At 44.8% G+C, this 24816-nt stretch overlaps 1 protein-coding gene across 1 annotated transcript in view; it reads left to right on the top strand.

Annotated features, from left to right (window-relative positions):
• The window catches only part of LOC137522309 (uncharacterized), a 76840-nt gene that overhangs the window by 41367 nt on the left and 10657 nt on the right, over nucleotides 1–24816 (top strand). Inside the window, exon 6 of the mRNA XM_068242340.1 lies at nucleotides 4033–4188. Coding sequence (XP_068098441.1) covers nucleotides 4033–4188 — 156 coding nt within the window. The remainder of the gene's footprint in view (nucleotides 1–4032; nucleotides 4189–24816) is intronic.

Below are 24816 nucleotides of genomic sequence, written 5' to 3'. Positions count from 1 at the left end.
ACAACTGAATTACACAGTAGAATCTCATCTGGACAAGTACAAAGCCAGGATAGATCACCACAAGTGGATTCAAACGAAGAGCCGCATGGGAGCAGGACATCCAAACAGGCCGCGGCGCACCAAAAATGGGTGTGGTCAAGCATAATGTGGGCACGGACATGGATGGGGCCAAATATACATGACCTTAGCAGTGATGTAAAAGGTCTGCCGGGGAAGTTTGAGCTCTGCCGTAGTGTATCCCCCAAAATTAGATGTAATCTGACAGCATTTCACCAAAAAGACACATAATCTGGTAGAAGTTCCTCCAAAATACAGTTAATATGGCAGTGGTTCCCCCAAAATAGATAATGTGGCAGCAGCAGTTCCCCCAACATACACATAATTTGGAAGCAGTTCCCCAAAATACACGAAACCTGGCAGCGGAACACCCAAAATACACGTAACACCTAAAATACATATAATCTGGCAGCAGTGGTCCCCCAACATACACAATCTGGCAGCAGTTCCCCAAAATACGCATAATCTGGCAGCAGCCGTTCCCCTAACATACACATATTCTAGCAGCTCTTCCCCAAACTACACGTAATCTGGCAGCTGTTCCCCAAACTACACGTAATCTGGCAGCAGCCGCTCCCTTAAACATACACATAATCTGGCAGCTGTTCCCCAAAATACACTTAATTTGTTAACAGCGGTTCCTCAAAAATACAGATAATCTGACAGCAGTTCCCCCAAAATAAGTACCCCCAGCATAGGTAGCCAGGTCTATAGGTGTCCCCAGTATAAGTAGCTATGAGTATAGTTGTCCCCAGAATAGGTAGCCAGGTGTATAAATGTGCTCAGTATATGTAGCTAGGCGTATTGGTGTCCTCAGTATATGTAGCCAGGTCTATAGGTGCCCCCAGTATCGCCAGGTCTGTAGGTGCCCCCAGAATAGGTAGCCAGATGTCCCCACAAGGAAGGGAGGCAGCGCAGAGAAGAGGGATTGGTGGGCACGGCGGGGAACGTCTCCCCCCCCCCCCCCCTCAGGGCTCCCCCTTCCTCCCTCTCCCCCTCTAGAACTAAATAAACCGGTGTACAGAGGCGCCAGTAGAATAAAAGATGATAAAAGGTTTAAAACATCTAGGTGGTGGTGGTGGACCAACCAACCCAAAACAGACACGATGCTGTCAGTTCAAATTAACGGAAATTTATTCACATACTCCAAAATACTGCGACGCGTTTCTCGGGTCAAAAGCCCGCTTCCTCAGGCATTAAAAAACAGGAGTATCTCACAGCTATCTGTCCTGATCAGGCTCAGCACCCAGAGGAAAACATGAGGTAAATGTTTTACCTGGCCCAGAGGTGCTGAGCCTGATCAGGACAGATAGCTGTGAGATACTCCTGTTTTTTAATGCCTGAGGAAGCGGGCTTTTGACCCGAGAAACGCGTCGCAGTATTTTGGAGTATGTGAATAAATTTCCGTTAATTTGAACTGACAGCATCGTGTCTGTTTTGGGTTGGTTGGTCCACCACCACCACCTAGATGTTTTAAACCTTTTATCATCTTTTATTCTACTGGCGCCTCTGTACACCGGTTTATCCAGCGAACCACCCTTGGTGGAAGGGTGTCATACCCTCCTTTCTTCTATCACAGAGAGCGACATCTTAATCCTGAGTGGGGACAGGCTTGTACTCCCCACCTGCCTATACAGTGGTTGCCTTTGCGGTAACCCGTGTTTGTAAGTATAATACTTACCTTCATTTATATTCCTCCTGGGTTAATACCTACTACACCATATTGGGCTCTCGGTTTGTCTCTTTTATAACTCTAGAACTAAAAGTTTGCAGGTGGCTGGCAGCGGCCGGACTTACCTCCTTCCTTGTTCCAAGCGCTGAGTATGTAGCGATGTCCGGTTCATTTGAGCCGGTTCTTTCCTGTGAGTTGAGTGATCCGGCTCATCACACTGAACCGAATCAGTTCAGTGGATATGAGACAGGAACTGCAGCTGCACACTGTGTTCAGCTGCAGTTCCTGTCTCATCCAATGAACTGATTCAGTTCAGTGTGATGAGTCGGATCACTCAACTCACAGGAAAGAACCGGCTCAAATGAACCGGACAACGCTACATACTCAGCGCTTGGAACGAGATGGAGGTAAATCCCGACTCCCGCCCGCTGCCCGCAAATTTTAGTTCTGGGGGGGAGAGAGTGAGGAAGAGGGATCCCCAAGGTGAGGGGGGGGACTTCCCCCCCTTCCCTGCTGTGCCCACCGATCCCTCTACTCTGCGCTCTCTCCCTCCACTTATACTAGGGTGGACATCGTCTACCCTCTGAAAAAAGCAGGTGGACGTCGTCCACGCCCCACTCGACCCGTGTATCTATCTGTCTATCTATCAGTCTATCTATCTAGTTGTATTTCTGTCTGTCTGTCTTTCTCTCATATCTATCTATAATATCTATCCATCCATCGTATCTATCTATCTATCTATCTATTTGTCTATCTATCTATCTATCTCTCTATCTAACTATCGCAGTGGTGTCAAACTAAAATACAAAATGGGCTGAAATTGTACACTGGGACCTAGTCGCGGGCCAACCTCAATGTCTACTGGCCAACTTCCTCTCTTATATTGTGGCCTTCTTGCCGCAATAGCAGCATAGGGGGTGCTAATGTGGCTGGGAACGCGAAGAATCACTCGCGTTCCCATGCCTGTCGGCCGGTGACTGCGAAACCAGAAGTCGTCGCCGGCGGGTCCAGCAGCAGGGCTGCGAGGGCACCGATCGGCTGCAGGGGGCTGAGGGAAGCCCCAAGTGAGCTAAACTCATTTTTTCCCGTTGACTTAAGGTTCACTTTAAAGTGGTCTGAAACTCTGACATAACATTCAATAAAAATGTATTTTCCTTGTTCTTATTACTCATAGTTATCATATTTGCTTTTGTGCAATGTGCATATGTAATATTGTCTGTTTACAAATTACAAGTTTCCAAAGTCTAGTTTATCGTGCCCTAATAGCGGTCATTGCATTTTATTCAAACTGCTTTTTATCATATATTAACATCTTTTAATGAGCTATTCTGAACTCTGTGTGTGTCTGAAGCACAGAGAGTTCCTTTTAACTTGTTACACTGTGTTTACACAGATTGTAACAACATTGGAATGTAAACAAATATATTGTTATCTCCAGTTTGGATGCGGATTTGAAGCTGAATAGCAGGGCAAAGTGCTTTATTTAACCATTTCAGTGATGTTCTGCTAAAAAAAAATTCTGGGATAGTAGCTTTCAAGCTGTGAGGAGTCTTTTAGAGCAAAGTAGAAATGCTGGCTTTCAGACCACTTTAATTCTGGTAGCTATGCGAGGTAAATATTTTTTTGTAGGTAAAATACCTCATGAGGTATTTTCCTCTTTTTTTTAGCAATTATGAAAGATTTTTGTCCATTTCCGAACATGAGGTAAAACATGAGGTAAATGCATAAAGTGAGGTAAAACATGAGGTATTTCAGCAGTTAGCCTGCAGTAAATAAATAATAGTAGTTTTTAATTGTCTACCATAAGTTATGATAGTCTTTGGAAGATGTTTATTATTATTTTTTTTTTTTTATTGAATAGGAACTCCACTAAAACAGCAATAGGAACTCCACTAAAACAGCAATAGGAACTCCACTAAAACAGCAATAGGAACTCCACTAAAAACTGCAAAATGCATACAAATTGACTTTACCTCCAGGTACAGGCAGGTCTTAAGCTGATTGGTAAATGATGTGCTAACATGCCCCCTAATTTCCATGAGAATAGCGATTTTCCGTAAATTACCTCACCTCATAATTTATCTCATGAGGTAAAACATGATTAAACCTACCAGAATTGCTAAATGTCATTACCTCATGAGGTAAATTACCTCACATGAGGTAATTTGTTTGATAACCCTCCCAGAATTGAGGCCAATGTATCTATATCTTCCTATCTGCAGACTGCCTTCATCATACCACCATCTACTGTATACTGTATAACATATGGTGTAAGCTGGAAATCTTATCTGTTTCTATTACAGGAGTTAAAAAATCATCATCCTATATTAAAGGCTGCGGCGCTCCAAACACAGGAGACCAATGCAAAAACACGTATGCCTTCAATACGGGCTCCCTCCAGCGCAACACCTTAACCTCCTGCTGCAACACCAAACTCTGCAACAGCAACACGGGATCCTGTGAGTATTCATATTGCTCTTTTCAGAGATAAGATCTGTGGATGAGTAAGATCTGTTGTGAAAGCGGGATTGTCACCATAAAAATCACATTTCAACAGCAACTGGTCTGAGTGTATTAAGTGATAAAGATGCTAATCCTGTATTTAAAACTTTCAAAACGTTTTCTGCTGTTATGATTTACAGTTATCACATACCTTAGGAGCACTGGCCCTTTAATAGCCATTGCCAAACAGTTGCATGCTGGGAGATCTTTTTCGATATATATAAAATCTGATGTACAGTGGGATGCGAAAGTTTGGGCAACCTTGTTAATCGTCATGATTTTCCTGTATAAATCGTTGGTTGTTACGATAAAAAATGTCAGTTAAATATATCATATATGAGACACACACAGTGATATTTGAGAAGTGAAAGGAAGTTTATTGGAGTTACAGAAAGTGTGCAATAATAGTTTAAACAAAATTAGGCAGGTGCATACATTTGGGCACCCCGAAAAAGAAATTAAATCCATATTTAGTAGATCCTCCTTTTGCAGAAATTACAGCCTCTAAACGCTTCCTGTAGGTTCCAATGAGAGTCTGGATTCTGGTTGAAGGGATTTTGGACCATTCCTCTTTACAAAACATCTCTAGTTCATTCAGGTTTGATAGCTTCCGAGCATGGACAGCTCTCTTTAACTCACACCACAGATTTTCAGTTATATTCAGGTCTGGAGACTGAGATGGCCATTCCAGAACGTTGTACTTGTTCCTCTGCATGAATGCTTTAGTGGATTTTGAGCAGTGTTTAGGGTCGTTGTCTTGTTGAAAGATCCAGCCCTGGCGCAGCTTCAGCTTTGTCACTGATTCCTGGACATTTGTCTCCAGAATCTGCTGATACTGGGCCTGATTCACAAAGCGGTGCAAAGTGTTTGCACGCGAGTGAAAACCCCTTTATCACGCCTAAACTCAGTTTAGGCATGATAAGAAGAAACTCGCGCGAATTTTGCGCGCGCAAAATTTTGCGCGCGCAGCACCCGGCGCTTCGCGCGAAGCTCCCATTAAGACCTATGGGACTTTGCGCGCGCGCGTACGCGCGGTAGCTTCGCGCGAGTTAGAGCACACAGCAGTGATAACTTTGCTAGTGCAAAGGTTATCACGCCTAAAGTCTTTTAGGCGTGATAACTGGGTTATCACCGCTTTGTGAATCGAGCCCACTAAGTGGAATCCATGCGTCCCTCAACTTTGACAAGATTCCCAGTCCCTGCACTGGCCACACAGCCTTACAGCATGATGGAACCACCACCACCATATTTTACTGTGGGTAGCAGGTGTTTTTCTTGAATCTTGGAATGCTGTGTTCTTTTTCCTCTGTGCATAATGCCCCTTGTTATGCTCAAATAACTCATCAGTCCACAGCACCTTGTTCCAAAATCAAGCTGGCTTGTCCAAATGTGCTTTAGCATACTTCAAGCGGCTCTGTTTGCATTGTGGGCAGAGAAAAGGCTTCCTCTGCATCACTCTTGCATACAGCATCTCCTTGTGTAAAGTGCACTGAATGATTGAACGATGCACAGTGACTCCATCTGCAGCAAGATGATGTTGTAGGTCTTTGGTGCTGGTCTGTGGGTTGACTTTGACTGTTTTTACCATTCGTTGCTTCTGTTTATCTGAGATTTTTCTTGGTCTGGCACTTCGAGTCTTAACTTGAACTGAACCTGTGGTCTTCCATTTCCTCAATATGTTCCTAACTGTGGAAACAAACAGCTGAAATCTCTGAGACAGCTTTCTGTATCCTTCCCCTAAACCATGATGGTTAACAATCTGTCTTCAGGTCATTTGAGAGTTGTTTTGAGACCACCATGCTGCTACTCTTCTGAGAAAATGAAGAGCAGGGACACTTACAATTGACACCCCTTAAATACTCTTTCTCATAATTGGATTCACCTGTGTATGTAGGTCAGGGGTCACTGAGGTTACCAAACCAATTTGAGTTCCAATAATTAGTTGTAAAGGTTTGAGAATCAATAAAACAACAACAGTGCCCATATTTATGCACCTGCCTAATTTTATTTAATCAATTAGGGCTTGATTCACAAAAGCGTGCTGACTGTTAGCACGCTTGTGAAAAGCCCCTTATCACGCCTAAACTTAGTTTAGGCGTGATAAATTCTGATCGCTCGGGACAATGTCCTGCGCGTAAAGTTTTACGCGGGCAAAAAGCGATGCGCTACTTGGTGTGCGCGAAGTGCCCATTCACCGCTATGCGACATTTCACGCGCACATTTTTTCTAAATGCCATTTTTTTTTCTTTTTAAATATACCATTTTTTGGAGGGTAACTTTGAGAGAATGGGGGAGGAAAGGGGTTAGGTTTAACAGGGAATTCATGTATTTTAAAGAGACTCCGTAACAAAAATTGCATCCTGTTTTTTTATCATCCTACAAGTTCCAAAAGCTATTCTAATGTGTTCTGGCTTACTGCAGCACGTTCTACTATCACCATCTCTGTAATAAATCAACTTATCTCTCTCTTGTCAGACTTGTCAGCCTGTGTCTGGAAGGCTGCCAAGTTCTTCAGTGTTGTGGTTCTGTGATGCATCTCCCCCCTCCAGGCCCCTCTCTGCAAACTGCCTGTGTATTATTTAGATTATCTTTTACAAGCTGGATAAATCCTCCTCTGAGCTGGCTGGGCTCAGAGGAGGAATACTGAGGAATTACATACAGGCAGAGCTGTCTGCACTCTGCAGGAAGAAACAGCCTGACACTTTAGTGGAAGATAGCTGCAGGGGGAAAGAAACACACAAATGATCTCTTGAGATTCAAAAGGAAGGGTGTATACAGCCTGCTTGTGTATGGATGTATGTTCTATGTGTGGACATACTGTACATCAATCTACTTCCTGTTTTGGTGGCCATTTTGTTTGTTTATAAACAAACTTTTTAAAACTGTTTTTAACCACTTTTAATGCGGCAAGGAGCGGCGAAATTGTGACAGAGGGTAATAGGAGATGTCCCCTAACGCACTGGTATGTTTACTTTTGTGCGATTTTAACAATACAGATTCTCTTTAACCACTTCAGGATCACAGGTTTTTCCCCTTAAAAACCAAAACAACTTTCACATTTCAGCACTCCTCCCATTCATTCAGCGATAACTTTATTGTTACTTATCACACTGAAATGATCTATATATTGTTTTTTTTCGCCACAAATTATGCTTTCTTTGGGTGGTAGTTTTTGCTCTGAATTATTTTATTTTATATGCATTGTAAAGGGAATAATAAGGAAATAAAGAAAAAAAATGATTTCTCAGTTTTCAGCCATTATAGTTTTAAAATAAAATGTGCTTTGGTACATAAAACCCACACATCTTATTTGCCCATTTGTCCGGTTTATTACAACGTTTAAATTGTGTCCCTAGTACAATGTATGGTGATAATATTTTAACTGGAAATGAAGGAGCATTTTTCCATTTAGGCTAATTTCACACCAGGACGTTGCGTTAGAGGGGGCGTTAAGGTCGCATAACGTCCCCCTAACTCAACGCCTGGTGGTGCTGGATCTGGACGTCAGAGTGAGCCGCGTTGTGCAGCTCACTCTGGCGTCAGTGATGCCGTGATGCGCACTCTTGTGCGCATGCGGCATCACGTGGTCCCGCCGGCCAATCGCCGCACAGAGCGGCTGCTCCAGGAAGTAAACACTGCACGTCATAACGTGCAGTGCATATTAATTAGCCATGTACCTGGCCGCTCTCCGCTCCTCCCCAACATTACTGAGCATGTGCAAGCAGTCTAACGCGGCTCAGCCGCGTCTAAAGTACTGCATGCAGGACGTTGTCTTGTGACGCAGCGTTACAATGTAACGCAACGTCCGCACTGTGAACAGCCCCATTGATTTTTCAGTACTGTGCGGTGGGCTGCGTTACAGGCTGCTCTAACGTGCGCCTGTAACGTCCCACTGTGAAACCAGCCTTAGGGATTTTTAATACTTTTTCACTTATTACAAGAACTTTTTTTGAAAAAATATACTCTCATGACATCCGTATTACAAAAGTCCCTAAGGTAACTATTTATGTAAAAAAAATTAACTGTAATTTTTTAAATTTTTTTTTTAACAAGTGTTTTATTTCTGTAACTGTGGGGCAGGGAAGGAAGGGGTTAAAAGTAATAATAAAAAAAATAATAATAAACTTTCTATGAAAAATAGTATAGTGGTATAAATTGGTGTATTTTACTTTTTGGCCACAAGATGGTGCTATTGAGACCGTGTTTCTATTAATAGAACACAGCCGAAAACGGAAGTGTAGGGTCTGAGAGCTTATGGGACTTTATTAAAGAGAATCTGTATTGTTAAAATCGCACAAAAGTAAACATACCAGTGCGTTAGGGGACATCTCCTATTACCCTCTGTCACAATTTCGCCGCTCCTCGCCGCATTAAAAGTGGTTAAAAACAGTTTTAAAAAGTTTGTTTATAAACAAACAAAATGGCCACCAAAACAGGAAGTAGGTTGATGTACAGTATGTCCACACATAGAAAATACATCCATACACAAGCAGGCTGTATACACCCTTCCTTTTGAATCCCAAGAGATCATTTGTGTGTTTCTTTCCCCCTGCAGCTATCTTCCACTGAAGTGTCAGGCTGTTTCTTCCTGCAGAGTGCAGACAGCTCTGCCTGTGTGTAATTCCTCAGTATGTGAAAGCCCAGCCAGCTCAGAGGAGGATTTATCCAGCTTGTAAAAGATAAGAGAGAAGAGAGAAGCTGTCCTAATCTAAATAATACACAGGCAGTGTGCAGAGAGAGGCCTGGAGGGGGGAGATGCATCACAGAACCACAACACTGAAGAACTTGGCAGCCTTCCAGACACAGGCTGACAAGTCTGACAAGAGAGAGATAAGTTGATTTATTACAGAGATGGTGATAGTAGAACGTGCTGCAGTAAGCCAGAACACATTAGAATAGCTTTTGGAACTTGTAGGATGATAAAAAACAAGATGCAATTTTTGTTACGGAGTCTCTCCGAAGACACAGAACCGGTGATCGGGATTGAGAATCAAAAGATTCTCACATCCTGATCACAGATGGAGGGAGCTGCGACGGTGGATCGGCGGAAAACAGCGCAGGGATCGTGAACGCGACGGTAAGGCAGCAGTACGTATATCTACGCCCCTGATCCGCACGTGAAGTTTAAAGGGGCGTAGATATGCGTACCAAGGATCCTAAAGTGGTTAAGGTATGTAGGGCATAATTTTACTATTTGGCCACTAGATGTCCCCCCTCAGTTTAATCCTGTGTATTGTGTGAACAATATAAAGGAAATAGTGTGTGTGGGTTTTTCTTTCGTTTTATCAATGATGACGACATCTCATTGATGTCGATGGTTATTGATCACAGTCTGTGTACTAACAAGCGGTGACGTGAACTGTGCAAGATAATACAAGGTATGACAATTAGGGATGCTCATTCGGATTCTGCAGAAATGCAATTTCCGAAATTCCAATCGGAAATTGCATTTCCGCATCGGAATGCGGAAATTGGTAATACAAGTGCGGTAGGTAGATTTTCGCAGATTTCCGCTGGAAATCGCAGAAATTTCCACCGAATTTAACATCGATTTTTTTTTAAAACTATAAGGTCTTTTTGAAAACTTTTTTCCATCTTGTTCACAAGATTCAGTTCAATCAACCCTGAAAATTTGGTGTTTCTAGGACTTACGGGGGCTTTGCTATTAACCATTTCAGCCAGTGGGGATTTTTCACCTTATGCATCAGAGCAATTTTAACCTCCCATTCATTCGCTAATAACTTTATTACTACTTATCACAATTTATTGATCTACATCTTGTTTTTTCCGCCACTAATTAGGCTTTCTTTGGGTGGTACATTTTGCTAAGAATTATTTATTTATAAATGCATTTTAACAGGATTAATAAGAAAAAAATGGAAAAAATGTGTTATTTCTCAGTTTTTGGCCATTATAGCTTTAAAATAATCCATGCTTCCATAATTAAAACCTATGTATTTTATTTGCCCGTATGTCTCGGTTATTATACCATTTAAATTTTGTCCCTATCACAATGTATGGCGCCAATATTTTATTTGGAAATAAAGGTACATTGTTTCCTTGTTGCGTCCATCACTATTTACAAGCTTATAATTTAAAAATGTTTGTAGTATACCGCCTTCAAATGCATATTTAAAAAGTTCAGACCCTTAGGTAACTATTTATGTTTTGTTTTTTTTATTGTATTTTTTTCTTTTTTTTTCATTAAAAAATTTATTTAGGTAATACTTTGGTGTGGGACATAAACAGGGCATTTTTAATGTTGTAAAATGTGTAGAGTGTAATGTAAAAAATGTGTAGATGTAGTTTTACTATTTGGCCACAAGATGGCCACCTTCATTTTTGTTTTCCCTCCTTGTACTTCTCGCTAAGTGGAAGTACAAGGGGGGTGCGGAAATTGTTCTGGGCAGAAGAACTGAAGCCTCACGGGTGAGCGCTTCAGTTTTTCTGCGGGGGAAAGGGATCGGTGATCGGGAACCATGTTCCCGTTCACTGATCCCAGGGCTACCGGGGGACACCATGGGGAGGCGGGGGCGTGCCCGCGATCGCGCGTGGGAGTGCGCCGAAGCGCGGGTGCGCAGGAGAGCAGCCGCCCGGACGTGAGCTTCACGTCTGGGCGGCTAAAATGGTTAATCGCTAAAGTCGGCGGATTTTTACTGTAATGTAAAATGCAGAAAATCTGCATTATCCGATATGCGGTAATTTTAAGCCAATCAGAAAACTCCGAATGAATAAACCAATTAGAGAATGGGGATTTAGTCAGAAATGTCGGCATTCTCTGATTGGCTTATTCATTCTGCGTCTTCTGATTAGCTGAAAATTACCGCGTATCGGATAATGCAGATTTTCTGCATTTTACATTACAGTAAAAATCTGCCGACTTTAGCGGTTAATAGCAAAGCCCCCGTAAGTCCTAGAAACACCAAATTTTCAGGGTTTATTAAACAGAATCTTGTGAACAAAATGCAAAAAAAAGTTTTCAAAAAGACCTTATAGTTTTTGAGAAAATCGATGTTAAATTCGCCGAAAATTTCCGGTGGAAATCCGCATCGGAATGCAGAAATTGGTATCGGAAAGCGGAATCGGTAGCAGTAGCGGTAATTGGCGATGGCGGAATGTGGATTTTCCGAGGAATCGTAAATTGGCATTTCCGACCATCCCTAATGACAATGCAAAACAAACAATACAAGACAAGGGTGGATTTCAGCTGCTACAGTGAACAAACCAACTGCAGATTTTTACACGGGTGGGAGGTATGTACACCCATTACACAGCATTGTGAGACAGAAGAGGAAGAGAGCCTCGGCCAATCGGCCTTACAGTCTGAAGCAGGGGTCTCAAACTCAATTTACCTGGGGGCCGCAGGAGGCAAAGTCAGGATGAGGCCGGGCCGCATAAGGAATTTCACAATCGCGACGCATCGCTGCCTCTGCCCGCCCCTCACTCTTCCTTCACAGAGAGGGGCGGGGAGAGGCAGCGATCCGTGCGGCGATTGACATCAGGAGGGACAGAGCTGAAGCTGAAAGCACTGCCCCTTTCAGGAAATGCCGGCGGATTGCCCTCGGGCGATTTGGGGGCTCTGCAGCCCTCGTTTAGCGGCGGGGATGCGGCGGATTACTTGGGGGCACTGAAGCGAACTATAAGGAAGCTTTTGCCGGCGAGGGCCACAAAATATTGTATCGAGGGCCGCAAATGGCCCGCGGGCCGCGAGTTTGAGACCCCTGCTCTAAAGGTTTAAAGAAAACCTGTAACAAAGAAAAGCTACCCTTAGGGGAAGCCTCCGGATCCGATCGCGGCTTCCCTCATCCTCCTGTGTCCCACGGCGCTGTGCCCCTCCGAAGAGCAGGGATGTAAATATATACCTTTCCCTGTTCCAGCGCAGGCGCAGTATCGGCACTCCGCTCGGAGATAGGTGGAAATAGCCGATCGCTGTCAGGCCGCTCTACTGCACAGGCGCAAGTCTCCCGCACCTGCGTAGTAGAGCGGACCCGACAGAGATCGGCTATTTCCACCTATCTCCGCGTTGAAAGCCGCAAAAGCGCTCCCACTGGAGCCAGGGAAGGTAAATATAGCAAGTCTTGTTTGGCTTGTCGAGCACGGATTGCGGGATGCTTCGGGGGAGCCAGCGCCGGACTGCTTGCAGCTACAGGGGAGGGGGGGAAGCCTCATTAGGACCCCGAGACTTCCCCCTCCTGAGGTGAGTACCCCCCAGGGGACATTTTTTTTTTGTTACAGAGTCTCTTTAAGGGATAGGTCATTAGGTAAAGGGAAGCTGTGTATGAGGTGGTAGAAATGGTGGTCAGTGGCTGAGAGTATGCTTGCCTGAAGAGGTGAGTTTTCAGATTGTGCATAAAAAGAGTAAGTGTGGGTGAGTGGCGGATGTGTTGAGAGAGGGAGTTCCAGAGAAGGGAAGAGGATCAAGAAAAGTCTTGTAAGCAGGAGTTAAGCTACATAACTGCCAGCTGAAACAAATGATTACGACTGTTTCAGGTGATAATCGTTACTTGTGTACAGCGGCAGATGATCGATATTACTCAGGCATTGGAGGCCGTTAAGGATCCGTCTTGTTGGATGTTTAACAACCCCCAGAGCATTACCGATCACAATGCTATTTTCACCCACCTGACTGATTGAAGCTACTCCGTCGTCTACTGATCATCCCCCCCCCCCCCCCCCCCCATAGCAACTAAAAACATTGCTAGCCTCAAGGCTCAGGATGTGCCCGTACAGCAGGGGTGTCAAACTCAAATAGAAAGAGGGCCGAAATGAAAAACTTAGACCAGGTCGAGGGCCAACAGTCATATTTAAGCCCAACCCCCCTCCCTCATTTACAATGATCGCACATCACCTGACAATTTGCCCCTGCATGCTATAGCTACGGTGGAAAAAAACCCACCCCTTAGTATAGGTAGGTAGGTAGCCAGGCATAGGTGCCCCCAGTATAAGATAGTCAGGCATAGGTGCATCCATTATAAGTTAGCTAGGTAGGTCCCCCCAGTAGGTTAGTCAGGCATAGGTGGACCCAGTATAGGTTAGCTAGGTAAATGCCCTCAGTATAGGTTGGCTAGGTAGGTGCCCAGTATAGGTTAGCTAGGTAAATGCTCCCAGTGTAGATTAGCTAGGTAGGTGCCCAGTATAGGTTAGCTAGGTAAATGCCCCCAGTACAGGTTGGCTAGGTAGGTGCCCAGTATAATTTAGCTAGGTAAATGCCCCCAGTGTAGGTTAGCTAGGTAGGTGCCCAGTATAGGTTAGCTAGGTAAATGCCCCCAGTGTAGGTTAGCTAGGTAAATGCCCCCAGTATAGGTTAGCTAGGTAAATGCCCCCAGTATAGGTTAGCTAGGTAGGCAGTGCTGCTCGGATACCCCTTTTCAAAATCCGGATTGGATCCAGATCCGGATACCCAGATATCCGATCCGGGTCCGATATTGAGCCAATATCTGATTGGCTCAATGAGGTCAGGTGGGGCTGGCCAGGGTTCCCCTCTGTGATTGGTTGCTAGGGCTTCTGCTGGGAGCCCTCTGATTGGCTCAATGACGTCCTGGACGTCATCTACTTACTTACAGTATCTCAATAGTCGGATTTCTGCGGATATCGGCATTGCCAGCCAACTATGCGCAGATAGCTACCCTGAATCCGAATCGGATAGTTGATAAAAGGTCGGATATCCGTAATCTGGATGAGCAGCCCTGTAGGTAGCTGCCCAGTATAGGTTAGCTAGGTAAATGCCCCCAGTAGGTAGCCAGTCTTAGCCTCCCCCTCCTTCTCCAGCCGCCGCTCGTTTACCTCCTGGAGTCGGCAGCCTATCCTGCATTGAAGTCCGCTCCCCGGATCCTCCTCGCTGCATGCCTGGGGGCGTGGCATGCAGCAGTGGCGCTAAGACAGAAGAGCGGCTCCCCAGATAACGTTGCGTATACAGGAAGTGATTATATTATAACAGAGCGGCTCTGCTGTCATCCCGTCACAGCCGATTCTTGTGCTGCATGCACGGCGGCGAAGAGGGTCAAGGGAGCGGACTTCAGTGCAGGACAGACCGCCGACTCCAGGAGGTAATGGAGGAAGAGAGCCCATCCTCCAGACGCATGCAGGGGCGGAGCAAGGGAGTGATAGAGCATAGCCACGCTCTATCACTAGTACAGGAGGGAGGGCAGCGCAAGCATCATCAAGGGGCGGCAAGAAAAGATGACGGGTGGGAGGGGGCGGAGCCGGGAGCGTGGCCGCGGGCCAAAATCAATGTGAACCAGAAAAGCACTGGAGGGCCAAGTTTTATGGCGCTGCGGGCCAAATTTGGCCCGCGGGCCAGAGTTTGACACATGTGCTGTACAGCATCTTTACCTGAATTATCACCAAGGGATCGTTTCCCGATGGGCAACAATTCTCGCATGAGTGTACGTAGCTTTAGAAGACGTGACCAGAGAGGAAGACGGAAGAATATTGTTATTACCAGGGCCGGATTTGTACTCTTTACTGCCCAAGGCCACTGTCTGTCACCAGCCATCCCCCTTCAGTATAGGTAGCCTGATGACCCCTCCCCCTTCTCTCCAGTATAGGTAGCCTGATGACCCCTCCCCTTCCCTCCAGTATAGGTAGCCTGATGACCCCCCGATATAGGTAACCAAATGACCCCTCCCTCTAGTATAGGTAGGCTGATGACCCCTCCCCCTTTCCCTTTTGTATAGGTAGTCAGATGACTCCCTTAATCCCTCCTTTTCCCTCCCCCGCTTTCAGTATAGGCAGGCAGCTCGCCTTCACACCGCAGCAGCCATCTGTGTCACTCATTTCTCCGCTCGTCTCCAGTGCAGAAGCTCCCTCTTCCTTTCCGTCTCCAATGCTGCCCAAGTCCATAGCCGCCAGCCACAAAGCAAATGTACACAGAGAGCAAGGTGGCTGCTGCACAGGCGGGTAGCAGCAGAGTACTGCGGTCAGGCGCTCGTCTGAGCTCCATGCATTATCCTGCTGCTTTGGTGCCCTTGCTCCTGTGGTGCCCTAGGCCATGGCCTTGGCGGCCTTGGCCTAAATCCGGCCCTGGTTAGTACAGTGGCAATTGCATGTAGTTTGGTATCTGGAGGCCAGTTTTACATCTGAGTGGAGCGTTGCGGTGCAATTCTCCACCCCCTTGCGTTGCACTGCCAAAAAAGAGACTCATATGACCCTGCGGCAGACTGCGCTGATAGGGTCATAAGCATATAATTGTAACACAGCCTTTCTCAACCTTTTTTGGGCCGAGGAACCCTTAACATTTTTTCACATCTCAGGGAACCCCTGCATGAAAAGTATGCCAAGAAACATCGCCAGCGCCAATCCCCCCATATAGAAAATGCACCAATCGACTATCATAGCAAATGCAGTAATCATCTCACATAATAAATGCATTTATCACCCCCCATATACAACGTGGCAATTATCCCCAGTATAGGTAACCAGGCATAGATGTTCCCAGTATATGTAGGCAGAAATAGGGACCCCCAATATAGGTAACCAGGCATAGATGTTCCCAGTATATGTAGGCAGAAATAGGGACCCCCAATATAGGTAACCAGGCATAGGTGTTCCCAGTATATGTAGGCAGAAATAGGGACCCCCAATATAGGTAACCAGGCATAGGTGTTCCCAGTATATGTAGGCAGAAATAGGGACCCCCAATATAGGTAACCAGGCATAGATGTTCCCAGTATATGTAGGCAGAAATAGGGACCCCCAATATAGGTAACCAGGCATAGGTGTTCCCAGTATATGTAGGCAGAAATAGGGACCGCCAATATAGGTAACCAGGCATAGGTGTTCCCAGTATATGTAGGCAGGGATAGGGACCCCCAATATAGGTAACCAGGCATAGGTGTTCACAGTATATGTAGGCAGAAATAGGGACCCCCAATATAGGTAACCAGGCATAGGTGTTCCCAGTATATGTAGGCAGGGATAGCGACCCCAATATAGGTAACCAGGCATAGGTGTTCCCAGTATATGTAGGCAGAAATAGGGACCCCCAATATAGGTAACCAGGCATAGGTGTTCCCAGTATATGTAGGCAGAAATAGGGACCCCAATATAGGTAACCAGGCATAGGTGTTCCCAGTATATGTAGGCAGAAATAGGGACCCCCAATATAGGTAACCAGGCATAGGTGTTCCCAGTATATGTAGGCAGGGATAGGGACCCCCAATATAGGTAACCAGGCATATGTGTTCCCAGTATATGTAGGCAGAAATAGGGACCCCCAATATAGGTAACCAGGCATAGATGTTCCCAGTATATGTAGGCAGAAATAGGGACCCCTAATATAGGTAACCAGGCATAGATGTTCCCAGTATATGTAGGCAGAAATAGGGACCCCTAATATAGGTAACCAGGCATAGGTGTTCCCAGTATGTTGGCAGAATAGGGGCTTCCAGTCTCCAAGACAGTGTCAGCTTGTGGGCTGTGGGGAAAGTAAAAACAGGCCCTGGAGTTCTGTGCAGTGCTACAGTGTATGCTGAGTGACACCACAAAGTCCAAACATACTCACCTGGTGACTGCCTCGACCCGTCTCCTGTCTGCTCGCCATCTCCTTCTTCTCATATGCGTCCACTACACTGCTCTCTGCTGCCTCACTAAAGGGCGCAAGAACTGCCCTATAAGAGAGCAGCGTGATGTGCCGCGGATTGAATCAATCTGCCGGTCGCATCAGTTGGACTAATTTGTCCCACGGAAGGAGCAAAACGCCGCGGAACCCCAAAGGGGCAACCTTTAATTGTCATGATTTTCCTGTGTAAATCGTTGGTTGTTATGATAAAAAATGTCAGTTAAATATATCATATAGGAGACACACACACTGATATTTGAGAAGTGAAATGAAGTTTATTGGATTTACAGAAAGTGGGCAATAATTGTTTAAACAAAATTAGGCAGCAGTGCTGCTTATCCAGATTCTGGATATCTGAGTAACCCGGATATCCGACCATTTTTCAGCTATCCGATTCGGATTCAGCTATCTGCGAATAGTTGGCTGGCAATGCGGATATCCGCGGATATCTGCAGAAATCCGACTATTGAGATACTGTAACTAAGTAGATGACGTCCAGGACGTCATTGAGCCAATCAGAGGGCTCCCAGCAGAAGCCCTAGCAACCAATCACAGAAGGGAACCCTGGCCAGCCCCACCTGACCTCATTGAGCCAATCAGAGGGTTCCCAGCCTAAGCCCTGGCACCCAATCACAGAAAGGAACCCTGGCCAGCCCCCCCCCCCCTGTATAATAAGGAGGGCTGCCATGATGAAAAATATTGTCCTTGCTTGTGAATGCTCACTGAGAGACATGCTCCAGTGCTGCTGGCCTAGCAAGTGCTGTACACAGTGATAAAGCTAAAGCTGTTCAGTGATTAACCCTTTCACTATCACTACCCTATTGTTGTATTGTTAATTAGCTTGATTTCCATTGTGTGACAGACAGTCAGTGTGTGCTGCAGGGCTGCTGCAGCTGCTATGTGTATGTGTGTGTGCTGTGCACAGACCAGGCCAGCTGCTGCCTGCTGGCCAGTTATTAGCCTTAGCTAGCTACAGTATAGGTTAGGTTAGGGAATAGGATTACTGTGTTATTGTGTAGTTAGTACTGTAGTACTGCAGTCAGTGCTAGTAGTTGTTAGAGTAGTAGTACTACTGTGTTAGCTTACTACAGAACTGTTGTGCTGCTGAGCAGTGCCAGTGTGACAGTAAGTGTCTTCTCCTCTGCTGTCTGACTGGCACTTGGCATGTGGCACATGGCACTTTGCACGTGGCCCTTTGCACTTTGCACGTGGCAGGTGGCACTTGGCAAGTGCCACGTGCAAAGTGCTATGTGCAAAGTGCTACGTGCAAAGTGGCACGTGCCAAGTGCAACGTGCAAAGTGCCAAGTGCCACGTGCAAAGTGCCACTTTCAAAGTGCCACGTGCCAAATGCAAAGTGCCACGTGCAAAGTGCCACGTGCAAAGTGCGACGTGCCACGTGCAAAGTGACACGTTCCACGTGCCACATGCCATGTGCCACGTCCAGCATGCTCCTGGCAGACGTTACACCTGCTGCTGCTGCATTGCCCTGCTCCTGCTGCCTTTGCTGCTCCCACCGCCAGGGTGCCACAGGCCACTGCTGCTGTGCTGATACCACCTATATTTAACCCAAAACACAATTGCTGCATAATTTTTTGGAGGTGTCTGGGCTGAAAACTGTCATGTCCCAGTTGTGCGGTTGGACTTCGGCCGCACGACCGCTGTCTGGAACCTAGTCCTGATATTAATTGACAGCCATTTTTTTTTGGGGGGGGGGGGGGATTTTAAGTCCCCACATCATCAATTAGTGTTTCCCTTTAAAAAATAATGATGCTACATGCCTCATTTACCCTAAAAAAAAATGTTTTTTAAAGCAATTCAAAGGCCACTTCCGTTTTTTCTATCCAGATATCCGAATCCGCCCGGTTACCCCGGATACTGAGGTCGGATATCCGATTCGGATCAGAAAATTTTGAACTCAGATATCCGACCCCGATCCGATATCTGGGTATCCGAATCCAATCTGGATTTTGAAAAGGGGTATCCGAGCAGCACTGTTAGGCAGGTCCATAAATTTGGGTACCACAAAAAAGAAATTAAATCAATATTTAGTAGATCCTCCTTTTGCAGAGATTGCAGCCTCTAAACGCTTCCTGTAGGTTCCAACGAGAGTCTGGATTCTGGTTGAAGGTATTTTGGACCATTCCTCTTTGCAAAACATCTCTAGTTCATTCAGGTTTGATGGCTTCCGAGCATGGACAGCTCTCTTTAACTCACACCACAGATTTTCAATTATATTCAGTTCTGTTCAGAGAAAATTAAAAGAGGAGGGAAACTTACAATTGACCCCCTTAAATAATCTTTCTCATAATTGGATTCACCTGTGTATGTAGGTCAGGGGTCACTGAGCTTACCAAGCCAATTTGAGTTCAAATAATTAGTTCTAAAGGTTTTGGAATGAATAAAATTACAACAGTGTCCAAATTTGTGCACCTGCCTAATTTAATTTAAACAATTATTGCACACTTTCTGTAAATCCAATAAACTTAATTTCACTTCTCAAATATCACTGTGTGTGTCTCCTATATGATATATTTAAGTGACATTTTTTATCGTAACAACCAACGATTTACACAGGAAAATTATGACTATTAACAAGGTTGCCCAAACTTTAGGAAAAAGTTTTTTTTTTTTTTTAATATGAATGGATATCAAGAGGGTATATTATTATTACATTTTGGGCTTGTGATTAGTGATGGATATAGAACTGAACCTTTATTTCCAAATAAAATATTGTCGCCACCATACATTGTACTAGGGATATAATTTAAACGTTGCAATAACCGGAACAAATAGGCAAATAAAATGTGTGGGTTTAATCCACAGTAGAACATTTTATTTTAAAACTAAAATGACAGAAAACTAAGAAATAATGAATTTTTTCATTTTTTTACTTATTATTCCCATTAAAATGCATTTATAATAAAATATTTCTTAGCACGATGTGCCACCCAAAAAAAGCCTAATTGGTGGCGGAAAATAACAAGATATTTTTGTTACGCAGCCACCACCTCGCTCTCCCACTCATGTCACCAGGAGTGTATTGCGTAGGCCCAGTATGGTCTGTGTCTGCGCAGTACACTCCTGGTGACATCAGCGGGATCGAGGACAAGGCAACGCAGGCACAGTGGTTTTCAGACTTTAAAGTCTGAAATTCCAGAAGTGAACCGGAGGCGGGGCCGGAGCATTGGTGAGTGGCTGCGCCAACACAGGATGTCTGCGGGGGGCGGAGCATCAGTGAGTGGCTACGCGGGCGCAGGATGTCTGCGGGGGACCATTAGAAGCCCCGGGTAACTTCAACTCATTTTCCCCCGACCCTCCTACAGTATCCCTTTAAAGTGAACCTGAAGGGGAAAAGTGTGACCCAAATGGATACTTACCACAGTAGAGGGAAGTTTCCGGATAATTCAGAGGCTTCCACTGTCCCCCTTCACCCCCACCAGTGCTAGCTACCCCCCCCCCCCCCCCCCATCTCTTCAACAAGGGCTTGCCCCAGTCTGTGAACGAGCGCAGCCGCACTGCGCAGAACTGATTGGCCGGGGCTCTTCCTGCCGAGCCCAAGCAAGCTTCGTGCAGCTGTATAGGCTTGAGTCCTTCACATTGTGGCTAGGCTCGTTCACTGACGGGACCGCGCCCGGAAACTTCCAGAGAGTACAGCGCTGGATCGGTGGTTGGGAGGAGAACGTGGGAAGCCTCAGCAGGATCCTTCTATATAACGTTTTCGTTTTTTTTTTTAAATGATAGGTTTATCTTAAGCTGTGATACATACATTACTAATTTGATCCTTAATGTGAATTTGATGGGTTACGGTTAGGCTGGGTTCACACTAAACTGCAGACACAACGTAGTGGAGGTTACAACAGATCTGATGTACAATCCGCTGTGTCTATCCCATTCCGTTCGGCAAGGTTCTGGTTCCCGGGAGTCCATTTTACACCTCTGGAGCCCCTCTGCTGCGTGGAACAATGGAAATTCTACCTGTGCCTCTTTTGGAGGGACAGTCCATCTTTTGGGAACCCTGTCCCACTTTCTTCCTCATCATTTGTCCCTCTTTTAGGACTCATGTACAGATCTGTGTTGATATGTATACTTTTATACTGAAAAATGTGTTTAATTGACTCCAAACTTAAATCCCATCCTTTAAAAGGATGTATTTCTTAATTTCAAATGTTATCATGAATAAAAACTAGTGATAATAGAATGGATCAGAGTAGTTTGAATTCTAAAATTACATCTTTTGCTTGGGTATGGCTTGGGTATGGCAGGGGCGTGTTTTAAAGTGTCCCTCTTTCTCATGTATAAATGATTTAGTCAGTGTTGTAAAATATTTTTTTTTTTAAAGTATAATTTTTATTAGTTTTTAATCATAGAAAACAACAGCAGTGCCAAATGAAAACCTCATTGGCACTGTAACAGAACAAAACAAACATTTCGTTACATCAACATGGCTCACAATTTTTCATCATTGAATGCATCACTTCCATCCAGATATCTAAAATGACAGTCAGGGTTATTTCCAAAGGTAAAATTCAAGCTAAAGTACTTATATTAGTCCTGGAATGGGTGTGGCTCCTCGCAAGATCCCAAGGAGGTGAGCATAGGTGTAGCTGTTAATCTTCAAACTCTAGCTTATAATAAGCAATCCACTTTGACCATGTTTTTCTGAATTTTTTGGGACATTTCCTCTTCAGGTAGACTTGTCTGATATAAACCAGTTCTTTATGTACATATGAGGTCCAATCTTTTTTTGTTGGACTTAGAGCCTGCTTCCACTGCAAAAATTTAATTTTCCGAGCATATGCTGTGAGTGATCTATATGCCTGCATTTTGTGAATAGAAAGGGTGTCATCTGTTAGGAGTCCCAACAGCAATTGCTCTGGCTTTAACTCTAATGCTATCCCAAACACTTTTTGTAACTCCAGGCGTACCTGGGACCAATATAGTAAAATATGTGGGCAGAGCCATACTGTATGGAAAAAACCAACCCCTGGTTGTTGACATCTGTCACATCTACCTGTTGCTGCCGGATCGATTTTGCGTAATCTATCAGGTGAGAGGTAGCTTCTATGTAGGAATTTCAGGGCTATCAGTCGATCGCGTGCTGCTACATTAGCTGTTATAAAGTATCCTAAGATACTCTTCCAAGTATCTAGAGTCAATTCAGGTATATCTATTCGCCATGTTAAGTATAGTTTATCAATTTTTGGTTGACCCTTAGACGGAAGCGTTTTATATAGAACCGATACAGCGTGTTCGAGGTCTTTTTTGATTATTTCCCCCTCAGTGCTGTGGGACTGCACCATCAGCGGCCTCTCTCCTAGCATGAATTGTGCCTTAAAGGCATGTTGCAGCTGCATGTACCTAAAATACATCTTACTAGGCATGTTGCTATCTTTTCTTAAAGAGGCGAATGATTTCAGTGTATTGTTTTCTACTACATCTTTGAGTTTATATATACCTAGATTTGCCCATACTTTAGGGTCTGGTACCGTTAGGAACTCTGGCAGGGACGGGTTCATCCATAATGGCGTGTGTGGGGAAATTTGGCCCGTCTGACAGGAGTGCTTATTGACTTTTTCCCATACTTTAACTGTTGCCAGCATGTTAGGTGTTGCCCGGGGGATTAGTTTACTTCCTCGCAGGGGGAGACTAGAAAGTGCCAGGTAGGACCCCATTATTTCTGCTTCTAAGGCAGTCGCCGGATTGTTCGGGGATTGATCAAACCACCACCTCACTGTAACTATGGCGGATGCCCAGTAATAGTGTTCGAAGTCAGGTAATCCTATACCTCCACTGCACTGGTCCATCTGCAGAGTTGTTAGTGCGATGCGTGGGTTTTTAGGGTGCCAGAGGAGTGATGTGATAGCTTTATTTATGTTGTGGAAGTATTTGGATGGGATAAGTACTGGGCTGTTCCTAAAATAATATAAGAATTTGGGTAGCATATTCATCTTGATGGCATTTGCTCTGCCTAACAGAGACAATGGAAGAGTCTGCCATGCCTTACATTTTTGCTTGAGCTTGGTTAGTATAGGTTCTAAATTTAGATTATAGTAGTCAGCGGTATTTCTAGTGATTTTTATTCCCAAGTAAGTAAACTCCTGGACCCATTGTAATGGGGTGGAAGTTGGCTGCACCGGCATCTGTGCATCCAGGGGCAAAATGGTCGATTTATCCCAGTTAACTTTAAATCCTGAGAATCTGCCATATTTACTTATTATATTAAGGGCGGCTGTCAATGAGGGACCAGAGTCGGATAAGTATAAAAGGAGGTCATCAGCGTAGAGGGAAAGTTTTTCTTCCCTGGCCCCGAACACAAGTCCTTTGATTGATTTACTGGCACGCAGTAGCATAGCCAAAGGCTCTACCACCAATGCAAATAGTGTTGGTGATAGCGGGCAGCCCTGGCGCGTTCCCCTTGTTAAGTTAAAGGATTCCGAAATAGAGAGGCCAGTGCGTACTCGTGCCCTTGGTGTGGTATATAGGACCCGAAGCCATCCCACAAATTTATCTCCCAGCCCAAAACGGAGAAGAATCTCCCATAAAAAGTTCCAGTCCACCACATCAAAGGCCTTTTCGGCATCCAGCGAGACCACTATACGATCCCCTGGCTGGTCATGCGTTATAGATAAATTAGTCATTAGCCTTCTCAAGTTTATGTCAGTGCCTTTGCCCGGTATAAATCCAGATTGATCTGGGTGGATTAGTTTTGTGATTAAAGTGTTTAATCGGATAGATAATATTTTTGCTAATATTTTGTAGTCTTGATTTAAAAGTGAGATAGGTCTATATGACTTACATTGGGTGGGATCTTTTCCCTTCTTTGGAATGACAGTAATTAGCGCTTCTCGCATGGATTCTGGTAGAGCATTGTTAGCAAGCGCATTTTTGTAAGTTTTTAATAGATAGGGAGTGATATTTTTACTATATTTTTTGTAGAATTCTGACGGTAGGCCGTCTGTTCCCGCTGCTTTGGCATTAGGCAAATCTTTAATGACACCTCGGATTTCTTCTCCAGTGATGTCCGCCTCCAGGAATTCTCTATCATCAGCAGACACCACTGGAAAGTGAAAATCTCTCAGGAATTCATCTAGTTGTGTTTTAGTATAGGAGGTATCAGAAGTATACAATTTTTTATAATATGTGAGGAATTCTTTATTTATTTCTCCAGCTTCTGTTAACGTTTCACCCTCAGAGTTCTGTATTGCCCCTATATGGAACAACTGCCTTTCCTCTCCTATCAGATAGGCCAAAAGTTTACCAGTCCTGTCCCCCTGTTCGTATATCCTAGTACGGCGTGCAGCTTCAATTCTGGATGTAGCAATAACTTGCCTGTCTGATAAGTGCGTAAGGGCTACCTGCCATGCTTCATAGGTGTTCTTGGTTTTGTGATTGACATAATCCTTTTCTGCAGCCTCAGCCTTCTGTTCTGCGTTATAGAGTATAACCCTATCCTGGAATCTGGCCTCAGCTATTACTTTAATATAGTGCCCTCTGGCGACCGCCTTGTATGCGTCCCACACCACTGAGGGGGCAGCCGTCTTGTCATTACGGCTCCAATATTCCTCTAACGGTTGTTTCATGCCCATAGTTACGAAGTCGTGATCTATCCAACTTGGGGATAATTTCCAGAGAGGCCTGTGTGGAGCAAGTGCCAGCAACAGAGTGACCTCCAGGGGGGCATGGTCTGAAATGCCTCTGGGCAGTATCTTGACACACCCAACCTGCATGGCCATAGCTGGGGAGGATAGTATTAGGTCAATTCTGGATAGAGCTTGGTATGATGTGGAGTGGCAAGTAAAGCCTCGTTGATTCGGGTTTCGTGCCTGCCAGATATCCAAGAGATTATAGGATTGTGCCCAGTTATATAATAGTAGATTGTCTCTAGGATTGGGAATCAACCTGTCTGTAGAGGGGGACATAACCATATTAAAGTCTCCACATAGTAGTATCTTGGAGGTTGGAAATTTCGCTATTTTATTCATGATGTCATTAAGCATTGATAATTTTGCAGGGGGAGGATTATAT

The sequence above is a fragment of the Hyperolius riggenbachi genome, chromosome 6 (genome assembly GCF_040937935.1).
Source record: "Hyperolius riggenbachi isolate aHypRig1 chromosome 6, aHypRig1.pri, whole genome shotgun sequence".
Lineage (NCBI taxonomy): Eukaryota > Metazoa > Chordata > Amphibia > Anura > Hyperoliidae > Hyperolius > Hyperolius riggenbachi.
The sequence above is the reverse complement of the archived record's forward strand: the minus strand, read 5'-3'. Positions and strand labels throughout refer to the sequence as shown.